Source organism: Tauraco erythrolophus, chromosome Z (assembly GCF_009769465.1).
Source record: "Tauraco erythrolophus isolate bTauEry1 chromosome Z, bTauEry1.pri, whole genome shotgun sequence".
NCBI lineage: Eukaryota > Metazoa > Chordata > Aves > Musophagiformes > Musophagidae > Tauraco > Tauraco erythrolophus.
Genome location: NC_141496.1, coordinates 91,944,384 through 91,967,520, shown reverse-complemented (window position 1 = coordinate 91,967,520; position 23,137 = coordinate 91,944,384). Strand labels below are relative to the sequence as shown.

At 42.6% G+C, this 23,137-nt stretch overlaps 1 protein-coding gene across 1 annotated transcript in view; it reads right to left on the bottom strand.

Annotated features, from left to right (window-relative positions):
- The window catches only part of GLDC (glycine decarboxylase), a 49,459-nt gene that overhangs the window by 4,744 nt on the left and 21,578 nt on the right, over positions 1–23,137 (bottom strand). Inside the window, 15 exon segments of the mRNA XM_086629588.1 lie at positions 2,820–2,931; positions 4,577–4,718; positions 5,337–5,449; positions 5,898–6,047; positions 6,926–7,051; positions 13,387–13,462; positions 14,394–14,536; positions 15,717–15,758; positions 15,850–15,934; positions 16,433–16,530; positions 17,056–17,136; positions 17,892–18,031; positions 19,039–19,144; positions 20,242–20,338; positions 22,920–23,116. Coding sequence (XP_086485714.1) covers positions 2,820–2,931; positions 4,577–4,718; positions 5,337–5,449; positions 5,898–6,047; positions 6,926–7,051; positions 13,387–13,462; positions 14,394–14,536; positions 15,717–15,758; positions 15,850–15,934; positions 16,433–16,530; positions 17,056–17,136; positions 17,892–18,031; positions 19,039–19,144; positions 20,242–20,338; positions 22,920–23,116 — 1,708 coding nt within the window.

Below are 23,137 nucleotides of genomic sequence, written 5' to 3'. Positions count from 1 at the left end.
AGAAGAGGCTTCATTTCCGTGATCAGAACTAGGAAAGAGTGGTCAAAGTAGCTCCCATAATTTACAAGTACTCTGAAAAACAACTGGATTTGTTGGTGGCTCAGCACCATTTGGGTCTTAGGCTATCTTGAATTAGCCATGTACAAGATAATCAGTTTCAAGTTATGCCAGAGAAAAGCTCCAATCTGGTGTTAATAGAGAGGCTAAAGACATAAGTTATCTAGATTTATATCCATGATCCAGGAGAACTTTGTTCCATTTCATTGCTGAACACTTCAAAATTTGCAACTTCCCTTCACTTCTGTGAGGAAATAATACATTTGCTTAAAATTCAACCTGCAGGTTTGGCCAAGGTGTACTCCATTGTATTTAAGACATGTATTTTGAAGAGCATAGAATCATAGAATCATAGAATCATTAGGGCTGGAAGGGACCTTCAAAGGTCATCTAGTCCAACCCCCCTGCAAGGAACAGGGATATCTCCAACTAGATCAGGTTGCTCAGGGCCTCATCCAACCGGGCCTTGAACGTCTCCAGGGATGGAGCATCCACCACCTCTCTGGGCAACCTGTTCCAGTGTTCTACAACTCTCATGGTAAAAAATTTTTTCCTAATATCCAACCTGAATCTACCTCCCTCTATTTTAAAACCATTACCCCTTGTCCTATCACAACTGGCCCTCCTGAACAGCCTCTCCCCATCTTTCTTGTAGGCCCCCTTGAGGTACTGGAAGACCGCTATAAGGTCACCCCGGAGCCTCCTCTTCTCCAGGCTGAAGAGCCCCAACTCTTTCAGCCTGTCCTCATAGGAAAGGTGCTCCAGCCCTCTTATCATCTTCGTGGCCCTCCTCTGGACCCTCTCCAACTGGTCCATGTCCTTCTTATGTTGGGGACTCCAGAACTGGACGCAATACTCCAAGTGAGGTCTCACGAGGGCAGAGTAGAGGGGGAGAATCACCTCCCTCGACCTGCTGGCCACGCTCCTCTTGATGCAGCCCAGGATGCGGTTGGCCTTCTGGGCCGCAAGAGCACATTGCCGGCTCATATTGAGCTTCTCGTCCACCAGTACTCCCAAGTCCTTCTCCTCAGGGCTGCTCACGATCCATTCTCCACCCAGTCTGTATTTGTGCCTGGGATTGCCATGACCCAGATGTAGGACCTTGCACTTGGCCTGGTTAAACTTCATAAGGTTGGTACGGGCCCACCTCTCCAGCCTGTCGAGGTCCCTCTGGATGGCATCCCTCCCTTCCAGCGTGTCGACGGCACCACACAGCTTGGTGTCATTGGCGAACTTGCTGAGGGTGCACTCCATGCCACTGTCCACGTCACCGACAAAGATGTTGAAGAGGGCTGGGCCCAACACGGACCCCTGAGGGACGCCACTCGTGACCGGTCTCCACTTGGACATCGAGCCATTGACCACTACTCTCTGAGTGCGGCCATTGAGCCAATTCCTTATCCACCGAGTGGTCCATCCATCAAACCCATGCCTCTCTAGTTTAGAGAGAAGAATGTCGTGCGGGACAGTGTCAAAAGCTTTGCACAAGTCCAGGTAGATGACATCCGTTGGTCGACCCTTGTCCACCGATGTTGTCACCCCATCATAAAAGGCCACCAAGTTGGTCAGGCACGATCTGCCTTTGGTGAAGCCATGTTGGCTGTCACCCACCACCTCCTTGCTCTCCATGTGCCTTAGCATGGTTCCCAGGAGAATCTGCTCCATGACCTTGCCAGGCACAGAGGTGAGGCTGACTGGCCTGTAGTTGCCCGGGTTCTCCTTGTTCCCCTTTTTAAAAATGGGGGTTATGTTCCCTCTCTTCCAGTCATCGGGGACCTCGCCAGACCGCCACGACTTCTCAAATACAATGGCCAGTGGCTTGGCAACTTCATCCGCCAGTTCCTTCAGGACCCGCGGATGGATCTCATCAGGTCCCATGGACTTGTGCACCTTCAAGTTCCTCAGATGTTCCCGAACCTGCTCTTCAAGTACAGTGGGCGGTGGTTCACCCTCACAGTCCCTGCTAGTTCTTTCCACAGCTTGGGTGGTAAGACAAGAGGCTTTATCAGTGAAGACTGAGGCAAAAAATTCATTGAGTACCTCAGCCTTCTCTATGTCGCGGGTGACCAGAGCACCAGTATCCTTCCGGAGGGGGCCTACATTCTCCTTGGAATACACATTGTACTCAAATGTTCTTTGGTGCCATTCAGCTTAAACAAGCAAAATAACATTCTCTGACAGTTACTCTACTGCAACAGATAATTTCACCTCCTATTTATTGCTTCTGTCCTGCTGCAAGACTGGAGAGCCATAGCAGGGATCTAGTATGTAGCTAAAGTATTTTGCATTGCCAAAGGGATTCTCCCCCATCTCACAAAGAAGAACAGGGAGCCAAAATGATTGCAGAGAAAGTGTATAAGGGAAAGTACATGCCCAAAAATTGCTTCCAGTTCTTAAATCATTGTGCCATTGGAGAGTTGGAGGTCTAAACTTTGTTGCTCCTCCTTTTTTCTACTTTTCATTAATCTGCTACTAGACTTCAAGGAGAACAATCCGATGCCAAAGTTTACTCCATCTTTTGTTATCATTTCATCTAATTACAAACAGGCAGTTTTTCTTCTGCTTCCAAGTATCTCAGTTTCATTGCAATACCTCCACAGAAGCAGTGTGGCAGGTTATTTCTCTCCTCATGAACAACATCAAGAAAAGTTTGAGATGCAGCTGTCACGTAGCATTAAAAAGAACCATATTGCAAGCCAACTTGTACACTAGGGGAAAAAAAAGTCAGCTTTGTAGAAGAAAACAAAGTGTCCAATACTTGCCTCTTGCTCCCCTGAAAAGGATTTTGTAGTGCTTCTCTAGCCTCTTGGCCATATAGTTTGCATTTAGTATGGCAATCTCAGAAGCATGTTTCAGACCCTTTGCTCCCATTGTCTGAAAGAGGAATAACATGGAGAAACAGGTTTAAAAAGACTCCCAAGTAAGCTAAGTGTGTTCCTGTGCTGTCAAGCGTGGTAGACAACAGCACCTCAATGCATCTGGCTAGTTTTAAGGCACACACGCTGCTATTACGCTTTTCCACACTACACTCACAGAAAAACCACTGGTACCACTTGAGAGCAACTCTGGTGTACATACTTGATGAGACTGCTTACTGGATAAGAGGTTTTGCCTGAAGTCAACAAGTGAGCAACCCAAGCCTCTCCTCAAACTGAGAAGTTCTGAAGTGAGCAGAACTCAAGAATGTCATCAGCACACCTGAAAGAACTGCAGACTCTGCCTGTTACCATCCTTGCCCCAGGGGAAAGCGTATCCAGAGAGCTGCCCAAAGACCTGTGTGTGCTGTCTGTACAAATTATCCCACCAACTCAAACTCTGCTTGCTGGTGTCACATCACAGATGGTACCGTGAATTAACAAAGATCAGAGCCAAATGAACACAAATGCACTTATTTCTCTGTTAAAGCATTGGAAAAGGACAGTGCTAGAATTGAGCTGTGGTTGGATTTCTTAATAGTGCACTTAGAAGTTAAGCTGGCAAAGGAGAAAGCCAAAACAGCCTTCAAGGTAGCCCCTTCAGGTGGAACAGTGTAAGCAGATCACTTTTTGCATTGCGAAGAAACAGCTTCCCTTAAAAATTTACTACTGTTTAAATATTCTGTAATAGGAACCAGCTCACAGCTGCAAGTGATTTTTGCCCACAGCGGAAAAGCCACCATGGAAGTTGTACCAGCTCACATTTGCTCATTTCAAACTCCAGAAGAGCTGGTTTCCCTTGGAGCCCAAGTTTCCATGGTTGGAGTATCAAACTGGCTACAGGGTATGCCGAATGACACTGCCCTTATGTTCACCACTCCAGCCCTTTCTTTCACTGCAGGCTTTAAATGTCGCTCAGCATTCCAGCACACTCTTTTCTCAAACAGAATTTGAATCTACACTTGTGTCTGTTGGCTGAATACCTCCATATATGTAACTAAATATTTGCACGCAACGCATTAAAAAATTACGTAGATCGTGATCAAGCTGTCGCACATCCCAAACCAAAACTAAGTTCAGTTTCCAAATTCAGTAAAATGCTCTGGAATTCAAATTCTTATTAAACAGATTTTGGAAAGTTAAATGTCACATATAGGTCAACCATATGCAGTATATATACTGCAGCATAAACCGAAATATTCTTGGAAGAACAGTAACTACACCAAGCAGCTTTTAAACATGAAAATTTCAGCATTAGAGACAGTGGAGGGGCAAGCCCAACTGCAGCTTTCTGCCTTGAGTCCACTTGTCTCAGGAATTATTACAGACAAGGGACAGAAGAATTAAGCAGGCTGCATAGATAGAGCAGTTGCCCTGCCATCCTTCCCTATTGCAACAGATGGCAACAGGCTGTTCCCCTGTCCTACTGAAAACCAAGGAGGTTCAAAGGATGTAAGCACCCTATGACCATGCTGTAGTCATATGCCTTTCAGTCTGTGCAAACATCTTACGTCGAGTTGCTCTTAAAGCCGTTCAGGTGGTCCTCAGATATGCTGAAACAGAAACAGACCCTCAGCTGATACTCCTTATAAAAGTCTACACACCTTGATGTACACCCAGGAAATTGGCAATATAGCACTGGAACCCCAAGGTGCAGCACTGACAGTACCCAAAGGACACGCATCCTTATCCGGCTGTGTTTTGATGACAGGGTGGGTAGGCAAGTAGGGAGCCAAATGTTTCTTCCTAAAACAAAAACATTGCTTTTAGACCTTAAACGTCTGTTCCTCTGTTACCATTTCTGGACAGTTTTAGCAGTAGCTTCTCTTCACTTTCCTTCCAAATACAGTCCTCCAGGAATTCTGATCCGTGTCTTCTTCACCAGAAAGTTTATTAACATAGCTGGTGACAAAGGAGGATGGCCCTCAGTTTTTGCCCTACGAACAAAGTACTCACGCAGCTATCCAAATCAAAATGATTTTTCTAAAAGAGGAAGATTACTTTCTTTTCAAGGCATATGATTGCCCTCTAAGAGAGATTCACATAGTTCATGTACCACTTCTGTGTTCCAGACTATGTACAATATCAGCCCTGAAGTCCACAGATCTGCATTTACTCAGAAAACAGACTGCTGGGCGAGGTCTACGATGCGCAGCAAAGGGCTCAGATGAAAGTCAGGGCTCGGGAATACACGTGACCCTCACCATTCCCGAGATCAGCACACGACTGTCCTGGAGAAGGACAAAAGTTTACAAGCCACAGTACACCTCTCCCGTTCATGGCTCTGCACTTAAGTGAACTGTCAACCAAGATTCACTAAGGGATTTTCTTTTTTAAAGAAAAGGCTAATAAAGAGATACCCACACTCCAATTGGTCCCATTCCAGGTCCTCCTCCTCCATGGGGAATGCAAAAGGTTTTGTGAAGATTTAAGTGAGAGACATCAGAACCATAATCTCCAGGACGACACAGACCCACCTGTGAAAGGAATACTGTCTCAAAATATTCTTTACATGCCATTTTAAGACCTATTAGTTCATTCAAGAAAAATAGGTTGAAAAGGATATTATAGTTTTTCTGGTTTTCTTTAACATGATGCTTCATAAACAAGAACTGATGCAAAAAATTTTTTGCTTTAGGAATTCTTATTCATGTCTGTAAAGAATGTCCTTGGCAAAGACTAGGTAGACTAAGCCAACAACTCATACATCTTACAACATATTTCAGGGCAAAATCAGACAAAAGACAATTATTTTCACCACCTAATTTTTATTACTGTTCTTGGAAACCTCACCTCCTCCTCCAAACACTGTGCCATCTTGTGAGGAAGCTGTGTTACAGTCTGAACTGGGTACTACTGCGCTACTTTTATTCCAAGGAAACACACACTTCCAGTTGTAATAAATCCACCTAGGAGACTTTGTACCTGGGCATTCATATTTGCTCCGTCTAAGTAAACCTGGCCTCCATGTTTGTGAATCAGGTCACACACGTCTCCAATGTCTTCTTCAAACACACCGTTCGTGGAAGGGTACGTGATCATGATGGCTGCCAAGTTCTCTTTGTGCTTGTCCACCTGGTGGCAAGGAGGGAGAGAGAAAAAAAGGTCGTTGAGGCTCCTAAAGTGTCTCAAGAGAGGATTTTTACAAAAACATGTAACTAAGGTCATCGAGTGTTTTACAGGTGAGAAGCAAGTCTATCAGCAGGTAGTCTAAGTCATTTACAGTCAGCAAGAGATACTGGGCTCTTTCCTTTAGCAATACGTATAGAAAAGAGAGTTTTCTCAATAAATCAGAACTTCAAGTCAGGGAAGAAGGCATGGTATTGAAAGACATATGTATAATAGTCAATTCTGGGACCTTAAGAGAAGCCAGGTGAAACATCTGGCCTTCAAGGCCATGATCTAATGACCATCCCCCTACTTTCAGCCAATACAGTTCTATGACTACCACAAAAGCCTGCTCAAATATGTATTTTTGGAAATGTGTCCTGCTAATCCCTTGGATTCTCAAGATTCACCTGCAGCAAATCCACTCAAAAAAGTGAAACAAGTTGCCTAGCAACACCTTCCCCAGCAGAGGTGGGCTTGAACTTCACTAAGCGAAGGCTGAAGTGCAGTTTCAAACACTTCACGCTCATGAACATGCTTCATTCATTTCAGATACTAGAGGTAGACCAAAACGGTCTGCTATAAAAGAGCCTACTGTGTAGAAAGATTCTCTGAGCCATTCCTGCACCAAAGATCCTCAAATTAAAGGAAATCTGACAAATGTCACAGGGCTAGTGTCTGAGCGAGAGAAAAAAAGAAAAAATTACTTATCCTTTTCAAGCACGTATTCACTCTTATTGCCCTATTTTCTATCAAAGAAAAATCTGATTCAGCTGCCAACACTATTATCTGTAGAGGAGAAGGAGTGTTCCTGCCTTGAAAATTAAAGATAATTAAATACTCACCATTGCTTTTAAATGGGAGATATCAATGCTCCCATTTTTATCCACTTCAATGGGCTGAATCTTCATCCCTGCCATTTGTGCACTTGCTGGATTTGTACCATGAGCAGATTTAGGAATAAGGCAAACCTTAGAAGGGAGAAAGGAGCAGGGGCTGAAGTATAACTAGTTAAAAAATATTAAAGTGTTATGGTCTACGCTCAGCTACAACTCATTATCAAAGTTTTCAAAAAGGATCCAGAGGAAAAGTTTACCAACAAATTGCCACTTGTACTGAAGGATGCAACTCAATTGTCTTTGAAGAAAATCCATTCAAGTATCAGCATCTAAATACTCATTAGGAAAATAAATTTTAATTTGCTGCATAAATCATATTAGGGATGCAGCTCCAGAATATTATCTCAGATGCTCACATTTAAAATCCTTTCCTCTCCCCTCTTTTTTTTTTTTAAAGGTTTCTTTTTACAGTAATCAATGTCCATACGTACAATGACTTGAAAGGAAAAACTATCTAAAATTCCAACTTTCCACTGCACCTTCAGCTGACTTCCAAAGTATTTTCTTCTGTGTTCTATCCAAACCAAAAATTTAGACTGAAATATTTTGGCTATAGCTAAGAAGTTTCAGACAGCTACTTATATGTTCTAAACAGTTTGTTTAAAAAGAGAAAAAGATAAATACTTTTACTTAAATAAATGTAGGTTCTTGTTAGCGATAGCTATGAAAATGGAGCTCAAGATATAGCCATACATTTGCTAGGATCTCCACCCCTTCTAAAGACAATAAATATATCTTCTCTAAAAAAATCCTTCGATTTCAATATCCTCTATTCGATGAGGATATTGAAACAGTCTATTGTGATTCTCTTGGAAGGATTAATTTAACTTAGTTTATTAAGGAAGTTACTCAAACTTAGCTGCACTAATTACCTGACAGTAAGGCACTTTGTTTTCATGAGAAACTGCACGATTGTCTCTACATCATGTTCCATACGGATGCTGAGACAAACGTTAATTGTTTTAGAAGCTACTCCCAGGAGCTGACCCATCTGTCTCAGCACTGGGATGTTTGCTCTTCTTGCAGGGAACCGTCAACGTTGTTTTGCTGCGCTGAAAGGAAACAGAAGGATCCCAGCCCTGGTGCTGGGAAGCGCTGCGGCACATCCCTAGTCATGTTAGCTGCCCAGCAGGAACGCAAAGCGAGCCTGGATTGCCACCCAGTCTTGCCAGGTTGCCTCTGGAGCTGCTGGGCACAGCAGTTGCTGACCAGAGCGGGCAGATGTGAGCGGCCAGTTAACGCCGATGCTTTTTTCCCAGGAGAGGGCACCAAAGCTTGATCCGCTGCTTTACTTACTTGTACTAGCCCAGCAGAAAAGGTCACTTCAGTTTAAAGGTCAACATTTTGTGGGCTTTCTTCTTTTCCTTTTTTCTCCCCTTTTTCCCAAGATTATCTTGATTTTACTACAACATTTGAAACCCGTTACGTGTAAGTAACGGCAGGCAGCCCGCGGACTCTCTCTCCTGTGCAGTTCACCTCCGGGTGTTTCTGACCACAGAAGGACCATAGCCAGTCACAGAAGCCCCAAGGATGTTGCACAGAATAAGAGAAACTGCAAAGCATACACGGGTAATAAGAAGACAGCTGTCCCAGGAATAAAATTTCAACCTAATTTCACTTCCCGACGAGTAAAACTGTTCGCCAAACAAAACTTATAATTGTAAAGAGTGACGATTTTCAAGAAGTTTGAAGTGATCTGGATGCAACAAAGAAACAACAGAACACGACGACACTTGCTGTTCAACCTTAGACAGTCTCCTCACACTGAGGTTATGGTTCCCAGGAGGTCAGAACAACGTCCCTTCCATTCTGAGCAGGCAAATGAGTTCCAAAGTCAAGTTTAAAATCAGGTTCAGAAAATATGGACATTATTGTACTAAGGACTTTTTTCCCACCATTTAAAGCCAACTCTATGAGTGTGTGAAAGGGGATGATCTAACTAATCTCAGATTTCCAAGAAGTCTTTGATGTGGTCCCAAAAAGTGTTCCTAAACTGATTTCCACTGGGATAAGTAGGAAGGTTCACATGCATAAATATTTCACAAAAACATAAGCAAGCAATGAAAAGGTAAAGAGTCACCTTTTACTGTGGAGGAAGGGCATCGTAATGGAACGTTATAAATATCCATGGTGGGCCCCTAGTATATCAACTTACTCATAACTGGTTTCTAAAGGAGACACACAGTGAAATGCCAAATATCCTGTTAATACAAAATCCTCCAGGTTACAAAAAGAACTGATTGCGTAGTTCAGAAAAGAACACACAGTACCCAGCATTCCAAACAGAGTACACTGGAGCCAGACAGATCGAGAACATTACACAAGACAACAAATCTTAACAATACACAACTGGGATCGTAGCTCCGAACCTATCGCCACTCAAAAGACCTCACAGTGCTGGGGGAAAGAACAAGCAACTGCATTAAAAACTAGAAAGGAAATCGAGAACAAAGAAAAGGAACACAGGAGATGTGAGGATAACCAAAGCTATGAGATGGCTTTTTTGAGAGGGATGGACAAATATCTGGAATCCAATTAGGAAAACGGAAATGAGGATGGATAAGAATACAGTAAAAATCTCAGAATTAACACATAGTATGCCAAATGTGAACAGGGAAACTCATCCCATGTGAACAGGGCTGTTTTAAGAGTAAGAGGGTATTAATTACAAGATATCAAGTTCAAAAAAATTATAGGAAGCATTTCAATAAGAAATATCATTATATGATATATTGGCTGGGTGGTGGCACTCAAAGAGTTGTGACCAATGGCTCGATGTCCAAGTGGAGGCCAGTGACAAGTGGTGTTCCTCAGGGGTCGGTACTGGGACCAGTGCTGTTTAACATCTGTGTCGGTGACATGGACAGTGGGATCGAGTGCACCCTCAGCAAGTTTGCAGATGACACCAAGCTTTGTAGTGTTGTGGACACGCTGGAGGGAAGGGATGCCATCCAGAGGGACCTTGACAGGCTGGAGAGGTGGGCCTGTGAGAACCTCATGAAGTTCAACCAGGCCAAGTGCAAGGTCCTGCACGTCCAAGCACAAGCACAGGCTGGGTGGAGAATGGATTGAGAGCAGCCCTGAGGAGAAGGACTTGGGAGTGCTGGGGGATGAGAAGCTCACCATGAGCCAGCACCGTGCGCTGGCAGCCCAGAAAGCCAACCGTGTCCTGGGCTGCATCCAGAGCAGCGTGGGCAGCAGGGCGAGGGAGGGGATTCTGCCCCTCTGCTCTGCTCTCCTGAGACCCCACCTGGAGTGCTGTGTTCAGCCGTGGTGCCCTCAACATGAGAAGGACATGGAGCTGCTGGAGAGGGTCCAGAGGAGGCCATAAAGATGATCCAAGGGCTGGAGCACCTCTTCAATGAAGACAGGCTGAGAGAGTTGGGGCTGTTCAGCCTGGAGAAAAGAAGACCACCTAGCAGCCTTCCAGTACCTAAAGGGGGCCTACAGGAAAGCTGGAGAGGGACTTTTTACAAGGACATATAGCGATAGGGCAAGGGGCAATGAAAAAGGATAGACTTACATTAGATCTAAGGAAGAAATTCTTCCCTCTGAGGGTGGTGAGGCACTGGAACAGGTTGCCCAGAGAAGTTGTGGATGCCCCATCCCTGGAAGTTTTGGAGGACAGGTTGGATGAGGCTTGGAGTAACCTGACTAAGTGGAGGGTGTCCCTGCCCACAGCAAGGCGGTTAGAATTAGATCATCTTGAAGGTCCCTTCCAACCCAAACCATTCTATGATTCTGTGATAATGGGAGATAAAGCCACAGAACGTTTTCTCCAAGATACTGTAAATATCAGAAGCTTCCTCATAAGAGGTCAAGTGATCAGATTTAATTGTAGAAAAATGCATGAGCAGTGCATTTGGATTCTTTTGAATCAGGAAGTTCCCAAACCACAGACACGCAGAAGCTGTGGCCGCGTGCTGGTTACGTTTCACTGCATGCTTGCTTTGTTCTTGTCCTCCTCATTGTAAGAGGAGTCTATCAGTCTGTGATTGACCACTGTAAAACTGGATGCTGGGATTGACAAACTTTTAGTCTGGGCTAACCTGGTTGTTCTTATATCACAAACATGCAACCATCTCTCCAAAATGAAACTTGCTACCACCAACTTCTCACATTTACATATTACAACCTGTTTCACTTCCAATTAAACTTAAGACGTAAAATCTACGATTAACACAGTCCTTCTTCCTGGCATCACAGATTGTTTGGAAAGCACCTAAAGGAACAATATTACTCTCAGATTTTTCAGCTACAGCTGCCTGCCATTAAACGAAAATAAACGATTTGCTTTAAAAGAAAACTAGAATTCAAAATTCGATTAAACACGGTGCACTAGTAAGAACTGGTTCCTCGTTGGGGTTAAATACAGTTGTTATCACCTCTCAGGTTTACAAGAACTCTCTCTCGTCAGGTTGCAGTGGTATAGCTGAGAAGTGACTTCTTGAGATCAAAGTTTCAGGTAATTAGTACAGGACAGAACTAAATCAAGCCTTTAGCCTCCAGCATTGCCAACCACCTGCAGAGGAAGCAATGTGCTTCCCTGGCTGGCAGCTGTAATTTTTCCACCTATCTGGGAGCTTGTTCAGGGTTAGGGTTGGGGTGGTTTCTGCCCCTTGGATCACTTCTATCACTTCCTCCTTACGTCTCCTTGCCAAAGGACTGGCTTCCTGATCAGACTCTTCCTCCTCATCATCATCCTCCTTTACTAATTGATGGTGCAGTCCTCTTGACCTCCGCTACCAGTGCTTCCTATTTACTACTGAGGAAATCTATGTGGTGGAGGTTTGGGTTCCTGTCTCAACCATCATGCCCATTTTTGCCTGCTGCTGTGACAGTGCTAGACAGAAGCCCGACAGGCAAACGCCAAGCCCCAAAATGGTGCTAGGTGCTGCCGAGTCTCACGGGGGTAGGCAAGGCATCCTTCCATCAAGCAATATGTCAGTTCAATGAAACTGTACGTCTATTGTAGGAGGAATCCCAGGTTGTAGGAGGTGAAAACAGCCTAGGCACCTTCCCAAACCCTCCTACACACCCTGTCACCCAGGGACCAACTGCCTTGGGGTACATTTCTCTGTCCGCTCAACGACAAATTGTTTACACTTACGCCAGGACCAAACCACACACCCAACAACAAGACAACAATGTTGGACAACAGGGTCAAACATCTTACATAAGGATGTATAAAAAACTCAGGAGCCCCAGCAACAAAGCTGGACACATCAACCCCAGAGGAGATGAGGGAGGTGTAATCCTTTGTTGTCTCTGCAAGATAGCTCATGCAGCACAGGAAGAGCATCACAGCCAGGGTCATATGCCAATCCAGGCACACAGCCATTGCTTTTATCAAAAGGTTTCCAAGCACAGCAAAACACACGGATAACAAGCACAGCAAACAGCACGAGCCGAAAGCAGCCACTGAAAAGCCCGAGACTCCAAAACGCAGTAAATCAAGAGAGCTCTGTGACCCACACAGGAGCCTGCCAATTAAAAATTTAACATGCTTAGATCAAAATTGTCATTACCTCAAGCCCCATGCTGGGTGCTAAAAAGGACTGTGATGAGTTGACCCAGCCAATGGCCAAACATCCACACAGCTGCGTACTCACCCCCATCTCCCACGGGACAAGGAGAAAATCGAAGTAAGGTGAGAAGACTCATGGATTGAGAGAACGACAGTTTAACAGGGAAAATAAAAGCCGTGTGTGTCAAGCAAAGCAAGAATAGGAATTCACTCATTAGTTCCTGTAGCCAGGCAGATACCAGACACTTCCTGGAAAGTCAGGCCCCAGCACATATAATGGTTGCTTGGGAAGAAAAATGCCAGAACCATTACCTTCCCCGCTTTGTCCTCCTTTCCATGAGATTTCGTTGCTGAGCATGCCACTATAGGGCGTAAAACATCCCTTGGGTCAGTGTGGGTCAGCTGTCCTGGCTATGTCTCTCCCAACCTCTTGCCCACCCCCAGCCTACTCCCTGGAGCGGGGACGGGGTGCGGGGCACGGTAGAGTGGGAAAGAGAGAAAAACTTGACCTTGACACTCTGCAAGCACCATTCAGCAATACACAAAGCATCCCTGTGTTACCAACACTGTTTTAGCCACAAATCCAGAGCACAGTACCATACAGGCTGCGGTGGAGAAAGTTAATTAACCCCATCCCAGCCAGACCCAGTACAATCACCCTTTGAGGGAGTCCCCTTTTCTCATTCCCACTGTCTGTAAAGTGAAAAAAGACTTTTAAGGTGGTACCCATGACCCATGAGGGAAGCAGAGAATACTGTCACAGAAAACTTGTCACAGATGACAACCTATTTTCTCTCTAGGTGAGTCTCAGCTGCTGAACCAACTCTCCTTTCTCCAGTTCCCACCCAAGGCTGTTCCCCATACGCTTGTTGACACTTACAGTTCTATGACGTTCTCCTTTTGCATTTAAATAAGCTTTGATTGCAGCCAAACCTGCATACTCTCCTTGGGCTCCACTGCAAGAGGAACACAAACCTTGTTACACAAGCATGCAAACCAGAACGTGCCAGCTCTCTACTGAAACTTCAGAATTATCTGGCTCTAATCCTTCTCAATGGCTTTAGGCAAGTATCAGGAGATCAAAAGAAGCACATCCCACGGATTAAATTACAAATGGACAAGCATTAACTAAGCTCTTACCTATTTTGCAAACAGTAGGCGAAAAAAGTTATGCCATTTTATGTGCCTACACTACGATGTTAAACCCTTTTGGTGACTGAGTCAAGCCCCATTTCTGCACCTAGCAGGGGACTACGTGCTTGACTACAGAGAGGCAAACTAACACTGAAATGCACAGTAAAGTGTACACAGCGAAACGTAAGATCTCCTTCGGTGACATCCCAAGTGTAGAGAGAGTCCTTGCCCCTCATTTTCTATTAAAACTATTAATGGATATAAACAGGCTGCAGCAGTAGCCATTCAGTTCTGCTTTATCAGTTTCAGCGAGCACGCAGATCCCAGGCATTCTTCAGTCAAACCCAGTATTACCTAGCGCATCAAATATCAGTTCAAACAATTATGTAGTTGCCAGTTCATACAGCTTATTCTTATTTGAAATCTTTCATTTTAGCTCATAGGAGGATATCAGTAACATCACCATTTTAAGCAAGCAGTGGTGGAGAAACCAGACTTCATAGAGAGGAAAATACGGGACAAAAGATTAAAAGGATAGAAAAGACCACATCATTAAACTTTTAGAACAGACAAGACAAAATGGGTTTCTACAGTTCTAAAAAAGCAAATCTTGTTTTCATAACATTAGATGCAAGGCTTCTCGTTGTTAAATTTAACTTCAGAAACTGCTTCCATTTTTGGCTTGTATATTTTGTTTAGAGGTAAGTTTCTGGAATCATGTTAAGGAGCAAATGTTGAGAAAAAGTTTCCTACCTGTTTGGTTGGAAGGAGATTTTGTCATAGCCAGTAATCTCACATAGGTCTTTCTCTAAATCCTTGAAAAGCTGCTGATACCCTTGAGCTTGGTCCAGGGGCACAAAGGGGTGGATGTTGGCAAATTCTTTCCATGAAATAGGCTATCAAAAAATAAAAATAATTAAAAAGTGTGTGCTGTAACAAAAAATTCTGCAGACAACTCTGTTTTGTTGTTAAACTCCACGAAGGAAAGAAGTTGCCTTGTCCTCAAATAAAAATCAAACATTTCTTGTGCTGCAAGACAAGTTCCCAAGCGAATTGCAGGGGAAAGTTTCAAGTATTGCAACAGGCTGCTCAGGGAAGTGGTTGAGTCATCAGCCTTGGAGGTATTTAAAAGACGTGGGGATGTGGTGCTTAGGGACATGGTTTAGTGGTGGACTTGGCAGTGTTAACGGTTGGACTCAATAGCCTTAAAGGTCTTTTCCAACCTCAACGATTCTATGATTCTATGATTTCCAGTAACGTGTTTTTTTAACTTTCAGAAGATGCCTAAAAACCCTTAGTTTCTCCTCCTAGGTCACCCACCCTTATCTAGAGCAGTGGGATCACAGGACAGACAGAGACATGTGGAGCAGTACACAACAGTTTGTTTCACACAGTTTTGTTGCTATCTATCTGCTTTAATTAGAAAGGAATATATAAGACAGAAAACAGGGAAGGGAGAAGCCATAGAGAAGGCAGAGTGAGAGAAAGAGGACAAAGGAAACCTAGTGGAAGATCAAAGCAAGACGCCAATAGGGAGGAAGCAGAGGAAGCTCATGCAGAGTCAAAAAGTCATTCGGTACCCAAACAGCCTGGCTAAGCTTCGTCTGCTACCAGCTAGGAAAATGATGATATCTGGGGACCTCGGCTCCTCACCTGGGGAAAAGGAGTGCTATCCTAAGAGACAGCAAACTGACAAGCATCAACTGCCAGTCCGACCTGACTCTTTCCATATTTCTGAGGATTTGACTGTAAGACTTGTAAAGCAGATAGAAGTTAGGTACTGCAACACTGCCTGAGGGAACAGGACTGTGATACCTAATTCCAAAAACTATTTTCATGACTGTTTTCAGAATGGAGTCTTTGAAGCCACTCACTCTCCTGCTGTTGTTGCACCCCCACTGTGCTTTTCGGAGCTTTCTTCCTAGTGGAAAGGGGAGCTGATGACTTTAGCTACTTCTGAAACTGCCTCCTTGGCTGGAGCACTAGATCAAAAGAAGTCACTACTTCTCTACAATGACACTGGCTAGATAGTTTACTCATGTGGGTCTCAAGTAAGACAGTATTATTGCAACTTACTGTAAGTTCAGCTGAACTATTGAGCTTCATTGTACAGGATCCCTAAAAATAGAAACACATTTGTCAGTTTTTATTGAAAAATATATATATGTACGTAGGTACCTAATTTTTTCTCTTTTTGGTAAATACCTACCAAAGGAATCATGCTGTGAACAAGGGAAATGTCTTTGTTTTCTAATCTTTTCATGTATCGCACGATATTTGTCTCAGAGTGATAGCTGGAGAACACAAAATGTGGTGTTAGGGCAAGCAGATTAGCTGTAGCAGCTGGTTGGTAGGAGAAACCATGAAAAAGGCATTAAGACTGAGGATGATTTTTAATATATACTAGGTAATTCTTTCCAAATACATACTTTATTCTTGCTAGTAGCAATGTGGATGAAAAATGCCTATTATCATTTTTTTCAGAAATGCTACCAGTAAATACAGAATGTAAGTACTCTAGTAAGTCTGCTGATACTACATCCTCAAATAATGGCTTGCACAATGTGACACATTAATGGAAAAACATATCCCCCATGTGACCACGAGTATTGCTTTGCTGATTTAAAACACGAAAGATAGCTAAAAATGCTACTACATAGATTATTTCAGAGTAAGGAGCACCTGTGTGAGTACAGCTACAAAACTGTCCTCCGCTGACTCTAGTACCATTTTTGAAAGGAGATACTTTCGTATTCCATTAAAACTATCAGACATATGACAATTTCACAAACCTGTTGAAAACCTGATGCGTCAAGAATTTGGAAGTTCTTTTAAATGGAGTGCAAAGGATGCCTTTGGTTTCCTCACCCATGCCCTCAGCAATTAGCTCCTTTGACACAAAGAAACACGGAGTCAAATCCTTTCACAGAAATTTCTCTTTTCACAGTCAATTTCCACCAGAACTAGCTTATACTACCAGCTTACCTCAAGATTTAATCAGCTTTTGAGGTAAAAAAAAACTCTTTATTTGCATACATACCTGTATGTACCTAGCATGACAGCAGCATTATATTAAAACTGGGTACAGATGTCTCACTAGTCCTTGTCTTGGAAGTATTGCTGCTAATTGCTAATGATATCCAACAAAAATTCACCTTCACAAAACAAGTAACAGCCTAAATGCAAGGTGTCCAAGCTGACCCAAAGGACTGTCACAACTGGAAAACAGCCTTTCTCAGTTACATTAAGAATTGTTATCTCATACTGCCTCTTTCTTTAAAAGAGGATGTGAAATTCTCAGTGTTTAACAAATGGTCATCATACAGAAACCCACTGTCCCCAGAGCAGATTTGCTTTTCGCTAAACTTCTGAAACATTCAGATAATTTAATCCGTATGATCAATTGCCTACTTACAGCTGAAGACTCGCAACCAAAAATCCATAATATGTCATCCAGATCTTTCTCATTTACAGTTTCATCAAGTGATACTCCAAGCTATGGATAAAACCAACAGTAATTACTTGTAGCGCTTAATTCCAGAGGCATAACATATTTGTTCTGGTTGAGAAGAAATCTTCCAGAAACACAGCAGGTAAAAAAAGAAAAAAAATCAAGCTACTCAACAATATGTAAATGTTACTTATTTTACATAATAGATACATAAATTTTATTTTACTTACACAAAATTTTCCCATTCCTGCCTTTCCCCTGCTAAACCATCCAAGCCAGATGGCTCACAAGCTTCAAGACTTGTTATCTCACTTCTAATGTTTCTAAATGTTTTCCACTTAATAGGAAAATTGGCCATTTTGCTAGTGCGCCCCCTTCCCCCCCATCTTGTTTTACAAAACATATTAGACTTTGCCAAAAGTCCTTACTGCCTACCAAAATGTGGTTTAAATTTCAATCTGTCTCTAAAAACTGCCACAGGGCCTGAATTCTGGATGTCATCTTGCATTTCATCATTAAGTTTTAGAGTCTCTCCACTCTAGCCCTTTGCAGTGTATTTAATACGAAACAATTACATAATCTCTTTGAATAGGCAGAAAACAAAAATACAATTATTATTTCTGGAAGTTCAGGACATAACTTCATTCTTTATATTATCATTAAAATTGAATGATATAGCTGAGTAAATTACAGGAAGTCTTAAATAAATTTTGTTCTGTTTAGCACTTGTAATGACTAGAAACCTAACGCAGAAAAAAATCACACTACAAAATTTCTGAAAGGTTTAGGGAGTTGCTTACTCTGTTATCACTATAAATCCGAAAATTTATCTTTCTAAGAGCTGCTCTGTCCAAAACCTCTTTGACTGAGCATCCACACGTGATCATCAGGGTATCAAAGAACAGATCATGATGCAGTTTATGACCAGCTCTCCTGAGACCTATAAAAAACAGTAAGTTAATTCTATTAGCTGCATACTGAATTGCTTGCTCACACAGTACTTGCATAACAACACCATGAATCTCATAAGTAAATGCTTTTACACAGTAAAGCAAAATATTGACTTTGTGTACGGAGCAGTAAAATCACTGGCGTTTTAGTGAAATGTCACTGTGCATGAAATGCATCTAAACCAGATTCAGACCTAATTAGTAATGCAGATTGAGTCTCGGGAAGATCCTTCTGATGCATCAAATTTCTAACACACACAGTGTCAGAACTGGTATATGAATGCAATATGGACAAAATCAGAAGACTGGAAATAAAAATTCTACTGTATTAACGGATATTAACTGCCGTGGGGTTAGAGTCTTAGTGCTCTTCTCAGCAGCAAAAGGTCATCCGGCTAAGCTGGCAAATAAAGCATGGATAAGTGTGGCAATCATTCCTCAATTCCCAGCATTCCAGTTCTGCATAGCTCCTCCTGACAGCAGTGATAGTCATGCCAGTGAAAAAAACCTACCAGATCACATAGTCCAGCTGAAATCACTATTTTCTGCTACAGATTCTGTGCTTTTGGTCAGCTGTTAAGCTTTGGGATTTCAGTATTTATGGCAGGTATGACACTCCACTCAACGGAAATGTTCTTATTTCTTTAACCTCATTTACTCCTTATTTTTGCTATGTGATTAATTCTCTGTGCAGATTTCTGTGGGTAAACTAGGATGCCTGCAGCTGGAAAACAGCATTTGAATATTACAATCTAGAGACTAATAGATTTTTGTTCGTTTCCCAAGGAAACAGAAGCAATGCTCACACCACACAGATGTCTAATTCTTGGATATCACTATCAGAAGCACACAAAAGCATTAGCTATGAACATCGTATTAAAACGTTCTCTCTAGAGTTGAGAGAATACCCATCAGCTGGCAAAAAAAAACCTCGTTAAGTATTATTTAAGAAAGTGTAAGGATTTAAGGGCAGTTTCTGCAAGCATTCAATACTCACCTTCAGCCAAGATTAGTGTAGCATTGTGCACCCGACGTGCAATATGCCTTAATCCTTCAGAACCATGGTAAACAGCAAACATAGCTGCCATGTTAGCCAGAAGAGCCTAGGATCCAAACACAGTTTAGAACAGCATCGTTATTGTTGCTGTTATTATTATTATTATTATTATTGTTATTATTATCATCGTCACTGCCATCGTCATTATCGACACTGCAAAGATTAGTTCATGTTAGTTCAGTAGAAAGCTTCTTCAGCAGCCAGGGACAACCACGGACAACCACATAACCTCAGCTGATGTTCTACGTGATTACACATCGCCTACAAAACAAAAGGTGGGAAAGGCAAAACACCTTCATGAAATTGTAAGCGCTGATTATGAATTCAATGCCCTTTGAAATGTAACTGTGTCAGCAATTAACATGAATTCAAATTCAATTACTGCAACACAGATGTTTGAAGACTCAAGTAAAGCTAGTCTCATAGGAAACTCCTTACTCAGGATTGGTGCAAAACATTTATGGACTATCTCATGAATATTGAGTAATTAAGCTTGTTTTAATGTTAATAGTCCCTCCTCAAAATCTGGCACAACATTAAGACCGTAAGCAAAGCATTGATAAGAGGAGAAAAAATTATGAACTTGTCTGGTTCAAGGTCTGTGCAGGTACACTGACATTTTGGATCATTACTTACTTAATCATAATATTTTCCTGTAAAGACAGCTCCTCAGCGATGCAATATTTTTGCATCGAATCACACAGATAAAATATAAGTTGTGACAATTTGAACACGTAGTTTGAGAATTTAAAAAAGGATTTTTTTTGCCTTGAGTGGGTAATTTCAGATCATTAGAATTCCCTTCTGGTTTATAAAGAGATCTGTCTCACTCGTAACAAACACAGCAGTACTCAGTGGCGTTCACCCTATGAGACAGATGGGCTCGTGACACTGCACGAATTCAGGGTTAAGTCTTTATTAAAGAAAACAGATATTAATAGCTAACTTCTTTTCAAGTAGGGTTCCATTTTTTCAAAGCACTCAGAACAAATGCACAAACACCAGAATATTTCAATGATGTTCTTCATTTTTCAGTAAAAACTTTCAAAGCCAAAGCTAACTAAAATTACAGTGATGTTAGGGCTACAGTCTTGTGGTTTAATTTGTTCTTTCTACTGCTGAAAATAAAGCATGACAAGTTACCTGTGCTGTGCAGATATTGCTGGTGGCTTTATCCCTCCTGATATGCTGCTCTCGTGTTTGCAGAGCAAGTCGGTACACTTCCTTGCCATTTGCATCTCTACATCACAAGTGAAAAAGTTGCTTCTGTTACTTCACAGTTACAGCAATTTAAGACATTGGGCACTGTGCATGCCAACCTGAAACTAGTTGTCTATCCTCAGAGACAGAAAGGTGCTGGAGAGAATAAAGCACAAATCAGGGTAGCTGTGGCATCAAACAGAGAGTGAGGCTAAAGTCTCTAGATTTCTGTTTACATCGCAGCTGGCAATGTGTTGTAGAGCACACAGTGAGTTTTCTAAGCACACTACACCAAAACACGGTATTTGCCTTAAAATGCCACAAATTGTATCAACTGTTTTGACTTAGTAATCTAGAACTTAATTTGAACAAACACTGAGAAGGCAGAATCTTTTCTAATGATGTCAAGTCAGAGCGTGTTGGGTTTGTACATAAAAACAACCCGTCCAAGAAAGCTGTATGAGATCACCGAAAGGGCTCTGGCCACTCTATCCTTCAAGAGATCCTTCTGAAGGGTTCCTAACATGTTAAAAGTGGAGAGGTAAGAGCCAATATCTAGTATCCTTTAGAACTAGGAAGACTTTCAGAACAGCCACAAAAACAAATGGACAAACTACATACACATATCTATATAAATATATATATGGACATATGTGGGGGTGTGAATCGCTGGACTACTTGCCTCAGGTACTTGCGCATCAGTTATTTGACATTTAAATAATTTTTACTCCAGCAGTTATTGGGGGATTTTGACAGTACAGCTTATTCTATCACCAGTCCTTCCAGAGGGACCTTGACAGGCTGGAGAAATGGGCTGACACGGACCTTATGAAGTTCAACAAGGGGAAGCGCAAAGGGCTGCACCTAGCGAAGAACCTTCGTACCAGTACATGCTGGGGGCCATCCAGATGGAAAGCAGCTCTGCAGAAAAGACCCTAAGGGTCCTGAGGGACACCAAGTTGAACATGAGCCAGCGATGTGCCCCTGCAGCAAAGAAGGCAAACGGTATCCTGGGCTGTATTAGGCAAAGCTTTGCCAGCAAGTCAAGGGAGGTGATCCTTGCCCTCTTTTTAGCACTGGTGAGGCCACACTTGGCAGTACTGTGTTCAGTTCTGGGCTCCTCAGAACAAGAGAGATACAGAAGTACTGGAGAGAGTCCAGCAAAGGGCCACAAAGATGTTGAAGGGACTGGGCCATCTCTCCTGTGAGGAAATGCTGAGAGAGCTGGGACAGTTCAGGCTGGAGAAGAGAAGGCTCAGGGAGGACCTCATCAATGCATATTAGTACCTGAAGGGAGGGTACAAAGAGGACAGAGCCAGGTTTTTATCAGCAGTGCCCAGTGACAGGACCAGAGGCTACAGGTGCAGACTGAAACACAGAAGGTTCCTCCTGAACACGAGGAAACACTTTTTCACAGTGAGAGTGACCGAGCACTAGCACAGGTTGCACAGAAAAACTGTGGAGTCTCTTGGCTTGGAGATGTTCAAGACATCTGGACACAGTCCTAGGCTACTGGCTCTAGGTGACCCTGCTTGAGCAGGGAGGTTAGACCAGATGACCTCCAGAGATCCATTCCAACCTCAATCAGTGATTCTGAGATCAAAAACTTGAAAAAACCCAGGGCAGAAAACTGCATTGAGAAAGTACTGTAGCGTTTTCCATTTTAACATTTTCTTTTCCAGCTTTCTTGAGATGCAAAGTAAGATGATGCAAAGATGAAAGATGCAAAGTAAGAAGATGCAAAGATGAAAGTAAGTCTAAAGACATTAAACTCGGTGTAGTCACAGAACAGCAGTAGCAGGACCTTTGTAAATAGAACTACTGTTCTTTGGTAAAAGATCGTACCAGACTTCTGATCAAAATCTGAATTGGGGATCAGATTTCAGAACTACGAGTAAAACCTGAGGATACACTTAGAACAAGCAAGATGATTAAAAATATATTAGAAGGACTATTACTGCACAAATGAAATATTTCTAAGTTTACTGATAACTGTTAATGTCATTAGTTATTTTGTTTATTGAAGTACTTCTGAATAGCTTCTGTGCCAAAGATATTCAGTCTTTCCAGTGGCAATTATTTTGCATTTTTACTATTCCTAGTTAGACATCTTTTCAAAATTCAAAATATGTCACCAACAACCAGAACTAGAGGTAAGTTTTTGCACACTATTTGTCTGCTTTGTTTAAGCGTGACTAAAATTTGAAGGAGGTTAAGCTCTTTCTTGATTATTCGAGAGGTTCAGTGAATTTTCTGCGTCTTCCCATTTATGTTTTTAATGACTGGATGTCAGAGAAAAAGGTATAACAGTATAGAATAAGCAGAATAAGCTAGTTTGCAAAGTCTCATGCCACCACAATGAATCCTCTCTGCTGTTTCAGTTATCTCTTCACCCCACACTGCAGCACTATAGACAGTTCACAGCTTCATTCCATGCAAACACAATTCTTCAAGCCTGCTTCCTAAAAATCGATGGCAACTTTCATTCTCTCAGTTTTCAAGAAAAAAGGTGTTCGGTACAACACCGTGATCAGCTGTTATTCATAAAGGCTGCCCAAGATGTCATAATGTGTTTTATTTCGATCTTCCCTGAAGACACTAACTGCGAAGGGAGCCCTTACCTCGTGACGCCCACCATTCTGCCCGGCATCATTCTCACTAGATTTTCCTTGACAGCAAAGAACGCCGCGTGGGGTCCCCCGTAGCAGAGTGGCACGCCGAACCTCTGGGAGTTACCCAGGACAACATCCACCCCAAACTCTCCAGGAGGCTTCAGAAGACACAGAGCCAGAAGATCAGTCGCGCAGCAGGTGAGAGTCTGAGAACAGAAGTGCACGGA